This window comes from Zootoca vivipara, chromosome 13 (genome assembly GCF_965207765.1).
Source record: "Zootoca vivipara chromosome 13, rZooViv2.hap1.1, whole genome shotgun sequence".
NCBI lineage: Eukaryota > Metazoa > Chordata > Lepidosauria > Squamata > Lacertidae > Zootoca > Zootoca vivipara.
This window is the reverse complement of record NC_142596.1, coordinates 47815063-47832453: the sequence shown is the minus strand read 5'-3', so window position 1 is coordinate 47832453 and position 17391 is coordinate 47815063. Positions and strand designations below refer to the sequence as shown.

The 17391-nt window shown below is 45.0% G+C and overlaps 2 protein-coding genes across 4 annotated transcripts in view; both read right to left on the bottom strand.

Annotated features, from left to right (window-relative positions):
* The window catches only part of TOM1L2 (target of myb1 like 2 membrane trafficking protein), a 56718-nt gene that overhangs the window by 38233 nt on the left and 1094 nt on the right, over window positions 1-17391 (bottom strand). For all 3 annotated transcript variants that reach the window (XM_035130760.3, XM_035130761.3, XM_060282430.2), the window contains exon 2: window positions 7761-7845. In XM_035130760.3, coding sequence (XP_034986651.2) covers window positions 7761-7845 — 85 coding nt within the window. The remainder of the gene's footprint in view (window positions 1-7760; window positions 7846-17391) is intronic.
* LOC118085650 (uncharacterized) lies at window positions 650-5748 on the bottom strand. The gene is made up of 4 exons (XM_088657084.1): window positions 4984-5748; window positions 3283-3359; window positions 2885-2988; window positions 650-2573 (listed from the first exon to the last, which is right to left on the bottom strand). The coding sequence occupies exons 1-4, from the start codon at window positions 5285-5287 to the stop codon at window positions 2378-2380; spliced, it is 681 nt and encodes a 226-aa protein (XP_088513210.1). The 5' UTR covers window positions 5288-5748; the 3' UTR covers window positions 650-2377.

Genomic DNA, 17391 nt, shown 5'->3' with positions numbered 1-17391 from the left:
TCTCACAGTAAAGGCAATACTGCAGTTCTAATGTTAGCTCAAGTGCACATTATTTGAACCCTCAGGGTTTGGAGACAGAAACTGTACTTGCACATCACCCGAGACCATGCTCAAGTGCAATATGCACACACAAAAATTAGCTGCAGCAATCCTCCAGCCCTTGTGCTTAACAGGCCCTTCTTTGGCTTCTCAGCAGCACAGTACAAGGAGTTTGGAGGCCTCTGCTCCTCATTAACTACAGCTTAACAAGTAATCTAAACTGGGAACTTTGGTTTCAAAAAGTCAGCTTTGTAAACCATGGTTTGAAGTTGGCTTATCTCAAACAACCAAAGTTAGCTGCTCTGGTCAGCAAGTCAAACTGTGGTTGAGTGAGAGGGAAAGTTTATGAATACCTCCTTCCAGACATGTGGGAGGAGGGTAGGGGAGACTCCTAGGCTGCAGGTCAGTGTGCTTAGCTACAGTAAAGTTCTCAAAAAAAACCTTGGACTATACCAGGGGTCCCCAAACTTTTTCAGCCGGGGGCCGGTCCACCGCCCTCAGACCCTTCGCTGGGCCGGACTATATTTTTTCGGGGTGGGGGGGAGCCGAAATCCTATGCACATTGAACATATTGCATTTGGTGCACAAAAAACAGGAAAACAATACAATATTTAAATTTAAAATAATGATTTTAATCAACACAAAATAATATTTTAAATAAAACAACACCATACAATATTTAAATTAAAGAATGATTGTAATCAACAAAAACTTCAATGGGAAGAATGGGAAGAATGGGCCTGCTTTTGGCTGATGAGATGGTCTATATCTGGTTCCATATTGGTCACTGCTAGTCTTAGCAAGTGATGTAAGTGTTCATCTGTCAGTCTTGATCTCGTGGGAGATTTCAGATGTTTCATCCTAGAGAAAGTTTGCTCGCAGACATATGTGCTGCCAAAGACCGTTGCAAATCTGAGTGCATGGTTTCTGATGTTTGGATATGTCTCTGAGGGGAGAGATGCGTAGAAATCTGCAAGGCTGCTTGTCTTGAATGCGTCTTTCAAAGCATCACAAGTTTGCAGTTCAATCAATTCCATTTGGTGAATGGGATCTGCAGTGTCAATGTCCACACAAAAAGGGTTTCGGAAAAGATGTATGTCCTTTTCATGGATGTGAAGCTCCTTAAATCTTGTTTGGAACTCCTTTTGCAGACTCTCCACTAAATCCACACATGCTTCTTTTGGGAATGGAACTGTTGGATTTCCCAATGACCGGTTTTGAGTTGTGGGGAGATGAAAAAAGTTTTTCTCCTTCACATGTCTAACAATTAAGTCTAATTTCCCTTGGAACGCTTTCACATGTGCAAACATTTCACCAATGAGCTTCCCCTTTCCTTGCAATTGAATATTGAAACTGTTCAGTAGCTCGGTTATGTCAGTCAGAAAGGCAAGCAGCCATTTCCATTCGTCATCTTGGAGCTCTGGCACTTCTCTGTCTTTCATCAGCATAAAATCATAAACTTGAGGAAGTAATTCGTAGAAACGTTTTAAAACTCTTCCTCGACTCAGCCAACGGACCTCTGTGTGGTATGGTAGATCTTCATGCTCAACATTTAACTCTGACAGAAATTCTTGAAACTGCCTGTGGTTAAGTGCATGAGCTCTAATGAAGTTCACACAGGACACCACAGTTTTCATGACTGCGTCCAACTTCAGCGATCTTTTGCAACACAGCACTTGTTGGTGGATAAGGCAGTGTATTGCTATTGGATGTGGCTGATTGTGTCTGTCCATCTCTTGGTTGATGCGTGCAACCACTCCTCTTGTACGCCCCACCATGCTAGGAGCACCATCTGTTGTGATACTGGCAAGTTTAGCCCAGTCCAACTTCAAATCATGGATAGTTTGCTGAACTTTTGCAAAGATATCCTCTCCAGTCGTTGTTCCCTTGATGCTTTGCAGTGCAGCAAGCTCTTCTGTGAATTCAAACTTTTCATTTGTTCCACGGATGAAAATTAGGAGTTGCGCAGAATCACGGATATCTGTGCTTTCGTCCAGTGCCAGCGAGAAGTAACGAAGCTTTTCTGAGGAATTTTGCAAAAGTTCATGCAAATTTCCCCCCATTTCTTCAATCCTACGAGTCACTGTGCTTCCAGAAAGACTCAATGTGGAAAACAATTCAGTCTTCTCCGGACACATCTCTTTGGAGGCTGTAAGAATACATTCTTTAACAAATTCTCCCTCTACAAAGGGTTTTCCATTGCGGGCTATAAGCCTGGAAATCTGAAAACTTGCTCGCAAAGACGAAATGTTCTCCTGCTTCCGCTTCACAAACACATTTTGTTGAGCTGTCAAGGCAGTTTTCAGTCTCGCTATTTCATCTTTTCTTAATTGTCCTGTCAAAGAAGAATATCTATCCTTGTGGTGAGTATTGTAGTGTCGTTGGATATTGAATTGCTTGAAGACAGACACCGTGTCGTGGCAAATAAGACAAACGCCTCTTTCTTTGTATTGGGTGAAAAAGTAGTCGTATGTCCACTGTTCGTTGAAAACTCTGCACTCGGAGTCCACTTTTCTTTTACGTGACATGATTTCCTATGGATGGAAAATTGGTGTCAGTAAAATACCAATAAACTTAGAAGAGCAAGAAAAATGATAATGGCAACAACTGATTATTTGCCATCGCCCTAACTATTTTATAACCATTCAGGGCTGTCTTAAGAGAAAGCAAAGCAGCGAATAAAATAAAATATATGTGTATTCTAGGCCCGTCTCTGAAAACTAACTATGCATTGCTAAACTAACACATTATTTCCACTCTGTACTGAGTTAATCCCTGTGCATGAAAATGTGCATAAAAATGTGCACTGGATATGGCCAAGGGCCATTCCACTGTGCTTGCTTACCTGGTGCCTTGGCGTTTCTCTCTGGGTGGGCAGCAGAGAGAGAGAGAGTCTCCTCTTTTTAAAAGGTGGAAGGACTGATGGGACGAAGAAGCTGGGGGTGAGGCCTGTGGGAAAGAGAGAAAACAGCTAAGCAGGAAAGAAAGGGGAACATTAGTCAATTCTGAAGATCTCAGATTTCAAGGCTGCAACTTTAAGTTCATTTCTCAATAAGAAATTTCTTCTCAATTCAGGGGGACATACTTATGAAAAAATATACATTTGGCAAAGCAGAAAGTGGTTTGTACAAGAGAGAACAGCTCTACAGGGCTTGGCCCTTCTAGAACCAAACAAGTGACTTTTAACATGAAGAAAGCGAGAAAATACACAAAGCATCTTTTGGCAGATGCGCCTACCCGTACCCAAAAGCTTCGCACTGCCGGAATCTCAGAAGAAGGAACTCCTGTTCCAAACCTGGGCTGGAACTCCCAAAGGAAGCCTGGAAACAAGCAATGGGAGAAAACTGGTTAGAGATGAGGTGGCATGGGGTAATTAATAACAGTTGTCTGCTGTGTCTGTGCTTGATGGGTGGTAACAATGCTAAGGCTTGCTTCATGCATGTATCCATTCATGTTGGTGCTGGCCACAACTCAGGCATGTGGAGGAGCTCCCCACGGAAAAACCACAGATGTGGCTTGAGTATATGTAAGCCAAGTCTAATGCAACACCCTCCCCCTGCCACACTTGAAAGGAAAGGGAAATGGTGTGCTCAAAGAGGGCTGGTGAGGAGGACATCAGGGGAAGGGTCGTGGGTCGGTGGTGGTTAGAGAACATACATTGCATTTCCATGCAGAACTGGGAGAGGCCTCCCCCTGAAACCCTGAAGAGCTGGGCTGACAAAACTGGGCTAGATAAATAGTCTGATTCAGCATAAAGAAGCTTCTGTGCAACTTGCAGGAAATTGAGAACCTTGTTCATAAAGTGGCAAGTCAAGAGTTGCAAAGAAGCATCTTTTCACTAACTCCCTTTGAGGGTATATATGTGGCAAAGCAACAAAGCTCTAACAAACTTAAGTAACGTGGTACCGGCTCTGAGCGAGGCATGTGCAAAGTGCCTTTTCCTCGCCAATGAGATGAACCCTCGAAAAGATCACTCGCCCCTCTGGTTCGGTTTGGAGAGCTTGCGCTCAGTTTGGGACGGCCAGGTGGGCAAGCCAGCGAGGCTTTGCTTGCCGGCGAGCTTGAGACTCACCCAGCGCCTTTAATTGTAGAATTTGGCCAGGTGGCGACGGAGGGAGCCATTAAGGGGGCCGCGGCAATGGCGGCGGAGGAGGGAGCCACCAGGGCGGCTGCGGAGGGGGCCATTAAGGTGGCCGCGGCAATGGCGGCGGCGGAGGGGGCCACCAGGGTGGCGGCGGCAATGGCGGCGGAGGAGGGAGCCACCAGGGCGGCTGCGGAGGGGGCCATTAAGGTGGCCGCGGCAATGGCGGCGGCGGAGGGGGCCACCAGGGTGGCGGCGGCAATGGCGGCGGCGGCCAGGCGGCGGCGGGGGCCATTAAGGGGGCCGCGGCAATGGCGGCGGAGGAGGGAGCCACCAGGGCGGCTGCGGAGGGGGCCATTAAGGTGGCCGTGGCAATGGCGGCGGCGGCAATGGCGACGGCGGCCAGGCGGCGGAGGGGGCCATTAAGGGGGCCGCGGCAATGGCGGCGGAGGAGGGAGCCACCAGGGCGGCTGCGGAGGGGGCCATTAAGGTGGCCGCGGCAATGGCGGCGGCGGAGGGGGCCACCAGGGCGGCGGCGGCAATGGCGGCGGCGGCCAGGCGGCGGCGGGGGCCATTAAGGGGGCCGCGGCAATGGCGGCGGAGGAGGGGGCCACCAGGGCGGCTGCGGAGGGGGCCATTAAGGTGGCCGCGGCAATGGCGGCGGCGGAGGGGGCCACCAGGGCGGCAGCGGCAATGGCAGCGGCGGAGGGGGCCATTAGGGCGGTGGCCAGGCGGCCCAGGCCAACTCCTCTTCAAGCGGCAGGTCGGGCCAGCCCAGCTCCGGCGGCGGGAGCGGCAGCGCGGCTAAGCAGAAACACAGAAACATACACACACACACACACACACACACACAAACCACGTACCTTTCAGCAGGGGCTGCTTGCGGCGGAGGGTGGAACGGCAGCAAAGAAAGGGGTTTCTCCGGCTGGCTCTGCTCTGGCAAGAAGCGGCTGCTGAAAATGGCGATCGGCCAGCTTTGCACAGCCCCTTTCCTCCTGTGCACGTGCAGCTGCTGCCCACCCATTGGCTGAAGCACTCCGACTTTTTGATTGGCTGCTGCTGGCCAACCACGATGAAGGAGAGGGGGGAAATGGCGACGAAGGAGGAAAATTGCTCTCGGCTTGGCTCTCGGCTTGAAAAAATTTTTTTTAAGTGCGGGATGGCCATGCTGATCCCCAGACCTTTCGCGGGCCGGATTGGAAGGCCAATTGGGCCGCATCCGGCCCGCGGGCCGTAGTCTGGGGACCCCTGGACTATACCTTTCACACAGCTTTTGAACCTCTTCAAATGTAATGAAAAACAAGTGAGTTTGTTCTGGGCCAGGCAGATGCAACCAGACTAGTATTGTAGCAGAGATGCAAACAATGTTTTGAGAAGTTACAGGTAGGTAGCCGTGTTGGTCTGAGTCGAAGCAAAATAAAAAAATTCCTTCAGTAGCACCTTAAAGACCAACTAAGTTTATATTTTGGTATGAGCTTTCGTGTGCATGCACACTTCTTCAGATACACTAGAAACAGAAGTGTCAGACCCTATATATATACAGAGGGTGGTGGGGGTGGGTGGGAATGGGAGATGGGCTGATGGGAGTGGTAAACCTGTAGATGGCTGTTAATGGCTGCTGATGGCTGCAATTAGTCCTGGGCTGAGGTGCTAAAGAAAGCTTGATCATGCATAATGAGATAAGAATCCGATGTTATGAGAAGAAAGGGATTGTTCTGCTGACCGTGGCACCATCAATGTGCTCAGAACCATCTGTGACAAGCAGTAGATGCCAAGCTATGCTTTGTCAATAATTGCTTGGCATTTCCTTAACATGCAGTCTTTATAATTTCCCTGGAGTGCTCAGGTGAACATATTGTCCCCTCATATGGGGAAGAGAAAGACGAGACAATGGTAACATGAGAAGAGCCTGCTGGATCAGGCCAATAGCCCACCTAGTCCAGCATCCTGTTCCCGCAGTGGTAAAACAGGTGCCTGTGGTAAACCCTCAAGCAGGACCCAAGCAGAAGAGCCCTCTGCCCTCCTGCATCTTCCAGTTAGTAAGATGTACCTGGAATTTATGGAAATCAAACCTCACAAATAATGCATTCTACAAATGAACTATAACACCGCATGGGGTGCGGGGGTGGGATGGATGTTTAGTCGGGTGTGCGAATTTGTTTAATTTTGGTGTGTTTGTAACTTTTAGTGTTTTTGGTTTTTATTGTTTTATTTTTTTGTATGGGTTTTAATTTGATTTTAAGGGGATGGGTCAGGGCTGCCTGGGAGTGGGTTCCAGCCAACAAAATGGCCGGGGCAGGTTCCACGGGGCAGGGGGGATGCGCTGGGACAACCAATCTCAGTGATCACGGGTAGGAGGAGGAGTTACGCTAAGACCAGACCACATCATTACCGAGGAGGCAGGCTTAGTTGTTGTTTGAGGACTATCCCTGCCTCCAGGTCTGGTCTTGACCGGATGGATAGTGCAATCAGCAAGGTGCTGCCTTACAATGCCAGGTCAATGATCCATAAGACCACTGCTATCCATGACTTGATCGTGGATGGAGGACTTCACCTGGCATGTGTAACAGAGACTTGGTTGGATGAAGCAGATGGGCCTGTCCTTGCTGCTGCTTGTCCACCAGGCTTCTCTTACACACAGCAACCCAGGCCTTGAGGGAAGGGTTGCAGTGATTTCTAGGAAGTCATTAGTTTGCACCAGGCGTCCTATTGGGAAGACCCAGTTCTCCGAGTGCATGTTCTGGAAGTTGGGCAATAGGGGCAGTACAGGATTCCTTTTGGTGTACCGACCTCCCCGCTGCACCAAGGATTCCCTGTCCAAGCTGCTTCAGGTTGTGGCAGATGTTCTCCTGGAAACACCTAGTTTGGTTGTCCTAGGGGATTTTAACATCCATGGTGACACGACCTTACAAGGGGCCGCTTGGGACTTCATGGAAAGCATGGCCTCCATGGGTCTGTCCCTGAATAAGTCTGGCCCAACTCATAGCTGCAGACATGCCTTGGACCTGGTGTTCACCTCTATGGATGTTGGACATTAAGTAAAAGCAAAACTAAAGAAGTGCCATGGTCAGATCACTTCCTGGTGCAACTGGACTTCTCCGTTACCCTTCTCCTCTGCAGGGAGGTGGGACCGATTCGGATGGTCCGCCCCCGCCACTTAATGGATCCAAATGGTTTCCAGAGAGTGATAGGGGATGTTTTATCCCATGTTGATGGCCTTTCAGCTGATTCCTTGGTGGCCCACAGGAATGTGGAGTTAACCAGGGCTATTGACTGTTTGGCTCCAAAGCGCCCACTCCGATTGCATGGAGCCTGGACAGCCCGGTGGTTTCCACGGATCTGAGGGCAATGAAACAATCGCTGAGATGGCTAGAGCACCGGTGGCGGATAACTCATTCTGAATCTGACTGGCCACAGGTTAGATGGGCGGGGAATAAATAAATTATTATTATTATTATTATTATTATTATTATTATTATTATTATTACACTTTCTGGAGAACAGGAATGCCTAATGTAAGCCAGCTCAGTAACACGCAGCTGATTAAAAACAACAACAACACTCACACCAGCACACAGCAAGCAATTCTGCTTTTTGCCCTGTGCTATCCATAGTCACAGACAGACAAAGACAGACATACCCTTCTTCTGTCTCATTGATGATGTCACATATCTCCATGTTAAGTGTCCAGTCTTCACTCTGTAGAGAGCCATCTGTAGCCTTTTCTATTTAAAACAAAACAAAACAGAGCAAGCGAAATATTTGTTCACTTTTTTCCAGATTAAAAGCCAAGCTTCAGAAAAAGATTTGCACCAGGTGGTCAATGGCCACACGCCCACGGTCATGTAAGAACTACCTCCAGGTAACCAGAAAAAGGAAGTTCTAACAGTACTTCTCCTCTGAAGTGCTGTCAGGCCAATGGTGTACCACAGTTTATTTATTTTCTAGAGCACCACTCATGTACATCTTGTTTTACAAAGAATGAGGGAACAGTTCCCTACTCTATAGAGTTTACAATCCAGAAACTGGGATAAGGGAGTCAACAAAGGAAGGACATGGAAATCGAGGTGGGGCAAAAAGGTGCATGATTATTACAATCTTGCATGCCCTGGGTGCTTCCAGAATGTCAGCATTTTCGGGTGACAGTTGATCACATACCAGCAAATTCAGGTTGCACAATTAAAGTTGATGTACTGCCCTTGTCCAACAAGCCCGCTTCCTTCCCCAAATTGGAACATTTTGCAATAAGGGAACAGGCCATCTAAAAGTCAACTTGGATATGGTAGGCTACAAATGTTAAGTGCAACAAAATGTTGCCAGGCACGGTGCTCCTGCTCAGGGTTCCAGCCAGTCAACCATAACTTCTTAAATGATACTCCATTATACACACACACTTTCCTTTTTCTTCCAATTGTCTGTAGCCACTAAGTATGCTCAGTCATCTTTGGGCATTTCTGGCTTTCTAAAAACCATGTCTTCAAAGACGTCCCCTGAAGAAAAATCCCAGTAAAATAGAGACACTGATTTGCCCAGCGAAAAATACTGTAATTGGAAAACAGGGAGTCAGAGCATGAGTCCAACTAGCCAAGTATTGTTTATTCTGACTGGCAGCAGACTGTCAGGCACAGACAGGTTTTCCCCATCACTTTGTACCTCATGGAGGGTAAGGCTATGAATGGCTACCTCCATTGCCTAAGGCAGAATGCCTCGGTATGGCTGTGGCTGGGAATCACAAGTGCTTTGGCACCTGGATCTCCCCGTGTGATCTTCACCTAGACATTCTGTTGGCCACAGTAAGAGAATCCCAGACAATGGCAGGCCTTTGGCCTGATCCAGCAGGTCTGCTCATCTAACCCTTTGAGCAGAAGGTGCCATGGATTTGATGCAGGCTATTCTGCACACAGAACAGGTGCTCTTCCATTGAGCTGTGCGCCTTCTCCATGATTTCTGCATAGAATCTTAGAGTTGGAAGAGACCACAAGGGCCACCCAGTCCAACCCCCTGCCAAGCAGGAAACACCATCAAAGCATTCCTGACATATGGCTGTCAAGCCTCTGCTTAAAGACCTCCAAAGAAGGAGACTGCAGTTATGACTTACTTTGAAAGAAATAAACTATTTCAAATATGGCAGCTGCTTGGCAGGAATCTGTTGACGGTCCTCAAATTTTAAGAGGGTGGGTAGGTATTACACACACACACACACACACACACACTCTCACTCACACACCACAACTAAAACATCTACCTTACTCAACTATGTGGCCTGAAAAATCCAAAAAACGCAATCAGATTTACAAATTAATTCCAGCTTTAAACGCATCATATTAACTGGAGATACAATACTGAGCAGCCAGCTTCCTTTCAAATGTATGCAACCCAAAGCCACCCAATCCATTATTTGACAAAGATTTAATTTGCAATTCACAAGGATTTCCTCTGTAGCATAATCCATTATCACGAAATGAAAGCTGATCTGAAAAAAGCTTAAACAACTTAAAGCACTTTACGATCAAGGCACATTTTGGGTACGCTTATAATAACAGCCTACAAGAATATTAGGAAGCCAAGTTTTGAGCATAAATCGTGTCCCAAACGTAATGTCACTTAAGTGCATTACAACAGAACAACATTGCCTTATTCACTGCAGAAACGCAAGCTAATCTCCGTGTAGATTAGGCAACCCTGGTTCTGTAAATCATACAGCAACAATGAAAATTCCAGCTTCCCAATCGGAAATATAAAAAGCTCTCCAATGATTATTTCATTGTGGTAGCTGTACCATAGGGAGCGACAGGATATTAATGTAACATGGGGTGAGGAACCTCTGGCCCAGGGGTTCCCAACAAAATTTTCTCGAGGACCCCTCATCGAGCCGCTATTGTGACAAGGACCCCCATTAATTCCTAATCCTAAAATTAAAAAGTGAGAGCCAAATTAAGAGTCTTTTTATATTTTATATTTTTAACCAACGGTCCATTTTTAACTACGCGAACTGTAGCTTTGTTTACAAACACTACTATTTTGCAAAGAGGCAGCGCACGCCAGGGAGGAGGGAGGGGAATGGAGAAGACAGGGTACCTGCGCAGTAGCGCACAAATGAAGCCGACGCGCGCAAAGCATCTTGGGGAGGTGAGCGTTAGTAGAATGCGTGCGCTGCCTCTTTGCAAAACAGTAGTGTTTCTAAAGCGCCACCTAACGGCATACAGCAGAACTACTGCCTCTATCTAATTCTAGTTTTGTGCTAGACTCTGCTCATGCAGGAAGCGGCCAAAACAAAAAATCTGTTATCATACGAAATATATTTAATATATGTTTTATTCTAATAGCATCTTGCGGACCCCTCTGGCATAGCTCGCGGACCCCTGGGGGTCCGCGGACCACCTGTTGGGAACCACTGCTCTGGCCCACAGGCCTAATCCACACCACCATTGGGCCCACCAGACTGTTTGGGCAAGGTATATCCATCCACCTGCCCTACTTCTGATGCAATATCCTTGACCAGTGGCCATCCTGGCTAGAGCTGATGGGACTTGGAATCCCTCTACATCTGGAAAGGCAGGTTCCACAACCTTCCTTTATTTCCAGAACAGCTGAAGAAGAATATTTGCCTTTACGTAACCCCACATATTTTAAGAGCTGCTGAGGATGACTTACGACTGCTCTTACCAGCTAAATCCCAGCAAACAGTTACCAAGGAGAGGGGTTTCTCAGTGGTGGTATCATCATTGTGACCAGCAGGGCAAGGGGGGGGGAATCCCACACAAATGAGGCCCCCCTGCGAACTCCCTCCTTTTCAGGAATTTTATCAGATCTTTTTTGTTCAAAATCTTGCAAGAGCAGAATTTTGTCATCACTGATGTGAACTTGTCAGAGACTGTTGTGTTAAGTGATTTTATATTAAGTATTTTAATTGTTAACTGATCCTCATAGAATTTTTTAATTGCTTTCTATTAGACACTGCAAAAACCTGTGAGTGGGAGGGCATTTCAGAAATAAAAATAAATGAGTGTCATATGCCTCAGCTCTTCCTAAACACTTCTCTAAAAGGGTTTTGCAGGCCTCACATTTACCTAAAGTCGTCGTGTACATCCAATTAAATCTTCCTGTGAACCAGTGCCATTTCCTGGCAGAGAAACTACAATGCTGATGCATTTGCAGCCCTGAATATATATATTTCAAATTATGGGAGGCCACAGGAGTTTGACTGCAGAGACCAAAGCTGAGACCAATGCAATATGCTCAAATGAAACTATTCTCTCTGTTTTGCAGCATCAAAAGAGCCACCAATGAATGCAACAGCCAAATAATTGTGCCTCACACACTCAGGCAGGAAGAACCATGGAAACATCAGACAAGCAAAGCACTGTGAAGCCAGACAGACTTCAGCTGAGGTTTTCCTCCAGAAAAACACTACTGGCAATTATAAAACAGGCGGCAACTTTGCTTCTTCTAAGGAGCCGCCTGCTTAACTGTCATCACCGAGCCCCAGAATTAGGCCAAAAATTTTAAGATACAATCCCTTCTCTTTGAGGCCATTAGCATCTTTGCCACTAGAGATAAACATCCAATTTATTATGTACAACTCACTTGAAACTCCACTATCAAAATGTCTCATAATAAATATAAGGGGCACCCGCTGGCTGCTTGCAGCAAATGGGGAGCAAAAAAAAGGTGGAGTGTAGTTAATATATAAAACCTTTAAAGTCTTAGCAACAGTAGGATCAAGCATCATTTGCCCCACTCAAGTTGCAAGACATAGCGATTTGAGGGTTGAGCCTGAACAGGTTGAAATTCCTCTTCATTGGATGCACTTGGCAACAAAACAGGTCAACGAAACTGCTCTTTGGTACTTGGGTATTGTTAATAAATACAGAACCATGTCTTCCTTGGCCTTTCATGCTGGGGGTAAGCTGGAGGAACAGAACCTTGCAATGATGTCTCCCACTACCCCCTTCCTTGAACCACCTGTATTTCCACCACTGGTACAAATTTTAACAATTTGATAAACAATAAGGACAATGACTTCATTGAATTAATATACGACCAGTGCAGAAATAAAGATAAACTTGGAAATATTGAATGGATGGATGGATGAATGAATGAACACAACACTTTGTATCCATGTCTAGAATAAAAGCAACAAGTAACTGGACCATCAAGAAGAACTGAACATTTTATTCAACAACAACAACAACAAACATTTACAGGCACAAGTTTATTATCTGAACTTTAGAAAACAATGATTTTGCTTCATCTCCTACAAAGAAAAGGCATGTCTGGAGTCCACCCACCATACACACACTTCCTTGGAAAAATATTTTGGGCTGAACAATCTTTTACCAACATTTATTGAAAAAGATATAACAAATGGGGCAATCCTTTATTTATGTTATGCTATTGAACTGATGAACAATTCATTCTTAGGACACAAAGCAGAATGTATGCTCTGTTTTTCTTACTGCTTTTGTTTGATGAATATGTGCAAAACTGAAACAGAAATAAGAGTGGCATACAACTCATTTTTACTCAGAGGAGACCTATCAAAATTCAAGAGCAGTTAGGTCTGTTAATGTCAGCAGGACTACTCAAAAATTAGTTGATTCCACATGAAGCATTTAAAAAACACAGCCTGATGATTTGGTTGGAATTGGTTCTTACTAACGAAATAGGAATTAACAACAACCACATAGCAGTGGTTTTCAATCTGAGTTTCCAGGAACTCTGGACTTCCTTGAAATCTCAAGGGCAAAAACATTAAGGGCACACAAGCTTCTCTGGAAGATGACTTACACAACCACAATTGCAAAATTCTACTCTATTGCATTATTGACAGCAAGCAGCTACAAGGAACTGTTGGGTGTGCTCCCATAGGTTAACAGAGAGAACAATCAAGTCTGCCCATTGAAAAGAGCATGTACCCAAGAACATGCCTAGGGAGTCCTTGGAAGACGATTGATGTTGAAAGTGTATCCTGAAGACAGAAAGTTTGAAAAGAAAAGAAAAGCTACCTAGAGAACCACTTCTGAACTTTTATCTAGGCTTAGCACTGTGCAGAGATTTTCAGTTTTCTGCTCAGTTTTTCGCAAGCTGGCCTTGGGACTTTCAACTGAGCACAGAACACCCCACAACTTTTAACAGTACTTGTACTGTAACAAAAACTCCTCAAAGCCATGGGAACGTCTCAGTTTAAATAGATGGATGCTCATAGCCCCTTCTTCAAGGTCACAGGAAAGGTCAGCACCAGAGCCAGGATGGAAACTGAAATTCCTGCCATTGAACAGCATGCTCACTTAAGTCCTTGCCCCCGCTGCACAGCAATTTTCCACTAAACAAAGTGTAGCAGTTTACCAGAGGCGAGTCTAAGGCTATTTGGACCCCGATGACAAAATGACTGTTCCTTTATTAGGCTGTCACGTATGGAAAAGAATCTGCTATTTGTTTCCCAAGCAACTGAGGGGGCTACATTGCCCCATGGACAATCAGCTCCCCACAACAAAACCTAGTATGAGAAAAGGCACAGCTCAGGAACAGGGCCCCCAATAATCACATTATTGCACAATGATGCTTTAGGCCAAGCATTGCCATTACAACCAGAACACAAAAGTGGCCAGTATCTTATTCTCATGGTACGGAGGGGAGCCTTTGCCACAAGACTCAGGCCTCATCTCTGGGCCCACCTGGATGCTGTTGCAGAAGCCCGATCGTGTTCACTTTCCTTGAGCCGAACACAGAATATCTCAGATTCAGTCACCGGTATCTCCAGGAAGGGCTAAGAATGTCTCTGCTGAAACCCTGGAAAGTCACTGTAGTCACTGAGCTAAACAGACCGGTGGCCTGACTTGCTGCAAGGTGGCTTCCTCTGTTCATATATTCCTCAGACCTGCTCTTGTCTCCCAACTTCCTCCACCTCATCCCCCCCACTTGGTTATGAGAGTCAAACAGTCCTCTCCCCCCACCCCAGTCCAATAGGATGGTTCAAGGATGCTGAGGGATCGAGATCCATTTCAATCAGAGTTTAGGCTCAGTTTTGGCAAAGAACTGCTTAGGCCCCCCTGCATGATTACCTCTGTTGGGAGAGAGACAGGTGAAAAGTGAATCCTCAAATTCCTGTTAATTCTCCTCAAATTCTTGGCAGCTTCAATACCATTGACCATGGTATCCTTCTTGCAGTTCCCCCTCCACAAGAAGTCCAGAAGGTGGCAACATGAGAACGGGCCTTTCCTGTAGTGGTTACCTGTTTGTGGAATGCTCTCTAAAGGGAGGTTCACCTGCCACCATCATTATATATCTTTAAGAGTCAGGCAAAACCTTTCCCCTATAACCATGCCTTTGGCCCTTAGCTATCTGTGGTCTTTCAGAAGAGGTTTATTGTCTATTTGTTTGGTTGTAAGTTGCTTTAGGTTACCTGGGCAAGATAAAGTGACTGAATATTTTTTTATTTGATTGATTGATTGATTTGTCAGTCTTTCAACCACATAGGAACAGAAGAAGCTTACATTCTAATAAACAAACAGACAGATTAATAACTTTGGGTAAATGGACAAGGAAGATAGAGGAAAATAAACTTCAAAACTCAGTATTCAGTATTGTCTACAATGGCTGGCAGAAGCTCTCCAGAGTTTCAGACAGAGGTCTCCCCAGTCCTACCTGGAGATCTTGGGGACTGAAATTGGGACTTTCTGCATCATGCAGATACTCTACCATTCAGCTACAGCTCTTCCCTATCCCCAAACCACCATCTTTCGCCCATTCATTCCAGATTTTCCTCAAAATAAAACTACTGCCTTGCCTGGCATCCTCTTTCCAACAACAACAAACCAGACACTTCCAGGGTGTCCACAACCAGAACGGACACAGCGTCATAGCTTTTCCCGATTGTTTGACCTGGAAGTCACAGGTACAGAACCTCTGAACATGGAGGTTCTACAATGGGTAAAAGCCACTGGCAGGCAATATTACCTACCATTTGCTAAATTCTTTGGTTCTTTAAAGCCATCTTTAAATTGTCAACCTCAAACCCCCCCCCCCAAAAAAATCCTATGGTAACCAGTTTTGTAAGGTAAAAATCTGCATTATGAAAACAATACTTCCCTTAAAAAAAATATCAACCACATATTGCAAATCAATGTCACCAGTCAGGTTCTTGTGTTTTGACACAAGGCTTCTTTATTGCAATCATAGTTATATACTTCCACTTAGTCATTGCTTTTAAAAGCCAAGAAAACCTCAGCCTCTCCTCAAGTGTGTCTCAGTCAGGAAGTCATTATTAACTTCTCTGATCATTTTAGACATCCTTTTCAGTGTACTTCCTAAGTGATCTTATTCGAGATGATTAGGTGATAAAAACTACACACACACCTGAGATTCCTCCATGTCAGGTTGACCTGACTCCACCCCACCTTTCCTCCCAGTTTCATTCTTTGACTCAGCCCACCTCAGAGCACCCTAGGCTTTCCCAGTTCCTCTTTTGCTCCCCAATACCCTCCAACATTTCACAGCTAAAAATCGGGCCTTGAACATAACATCCCAGCTTAAGGTTTTTAACTGCCTGAGGCAAAGGATGAGATGGTTCCCCTGTCCTAGTTCTGCATATGGAAACCTCTCAGACTGGCAATTGAATCTTACTTTAATGCTGGTGACAGAACAGTGCCTTTTAGCAAAATGGATAGCAGTAGGCTTCCTTTAAAGGAGTAGTTAAAAAAACAAACCCTATGGAACTCTCATTGACTTGTGCCTTGCCCCATGTGTATAACCATTTACACAAGCAATGAAGAACTTTGTGTTTAATGCAACTTTTAACTGAGATCCTAATTGGGTTTTACAGAACAGCTTCTTAAAGCATGCTGTATGTTTGATCATGTATCTATTATATCTTTATATCCTGCCTTGCTCTTGTTTGTATGTTGCATTGTGATAGAATCGCCCTAAACGGCTAATAAAAATACAAATGTATATATACAGGGCAGGATTCCTTGTACACACAGCTCTATCCTCCCAACCTCACTGCCACTCTTCCAACCCCAAACATTTGCTGCCTGAATTGGGTGTGTTTGCTCTTTAAGTTGAAGATATACTAGAAAAGCAGATATACAAGAAAAACAAAAGTCCTCCTGTAACCTGTTATCAACAGTTCAAACAAATGCCAGCAGTTTCAAGGTATGTAATGACAGATTGTGCACAGTATGGCACACTTTACTGTGCACACACATAAATTTATGTTCATGAGGACAAGATGCATCTTCCCATCAACTTTTATAGACCAGGGAAGAGGGCTGGATCATGAATAATAGAGAGTCAGTGTGGCAGCATAGTTAGTGATGAACCAGGAAATCAGGGCTCAAATCCCCAATGAGCCATGAAGCTCACTGGTTGACCTTGAGTGAGTGAGTGAGTCAGTCAGTCAGTCAGTCAGTCACTCTCAGCTTAACCTACTGCACAGGATTGTTGTGAGAATAGGATGTGGAAGGAGAGAACCATGTAAAAAACAAATACAACATATTTAGTGACAACTCCAGATAACTAGGGTTTTAACTAGCTACAAGATGTTTTCAACAGTACTCTGTTGGTATGATTAGGTCTGCTATGGTGGGTAGTTTTACAGTTTCATTTTTTGAGATCGCATGATGATTTCCTAAGAGGCATATTGCTGTTATTTATTATTTAAATACTGTACAGAAGCTGTGTTGAAATGGTACTTGGCCTAAAAAGATGGCATATAAATATTTTAAACAAAACTAACAACCTCAGGCTAATAACATTTTGGCAAGACATCCTCAAAGTGCAAACACGGAGAAAATAAGCACAGTGATGGGACACAGGCCAGAAAATAGGGACAGCTAGAGGATACAGTATGGCCTGGCCTATATTCATTAGAACCCACAAAGCAACCCATTTATTGTAGTTCTAACTACGTATATCAATCTATTCATCTCAAATCCACAGTCAAAAGATCAAAATTGGGCCAATGCTTTACCAAGAGGAAAAGAACCAGCGATGACAGATAATAATAATAATAGTAAATTTTTATTTATACCTCGCCCTCTCCAGCCAATACTGGGCTCAGGGCGGCTAACACCAGTAAAATTACAATAAAACATAAAAGAAAGAAAAAGAAAACAATTAATTAAAATATGGGTTAAAATACAGTTTAAATTTTAAAATACAGCCTCATTTTAAAGTAGATAGTGGTTCTGAATGCACCTTTTAGGACACACTGTCATCACAGAGTGACTTACAAGGCTCCTAGGTAAAGGTAAAGGGACCCCTGACCA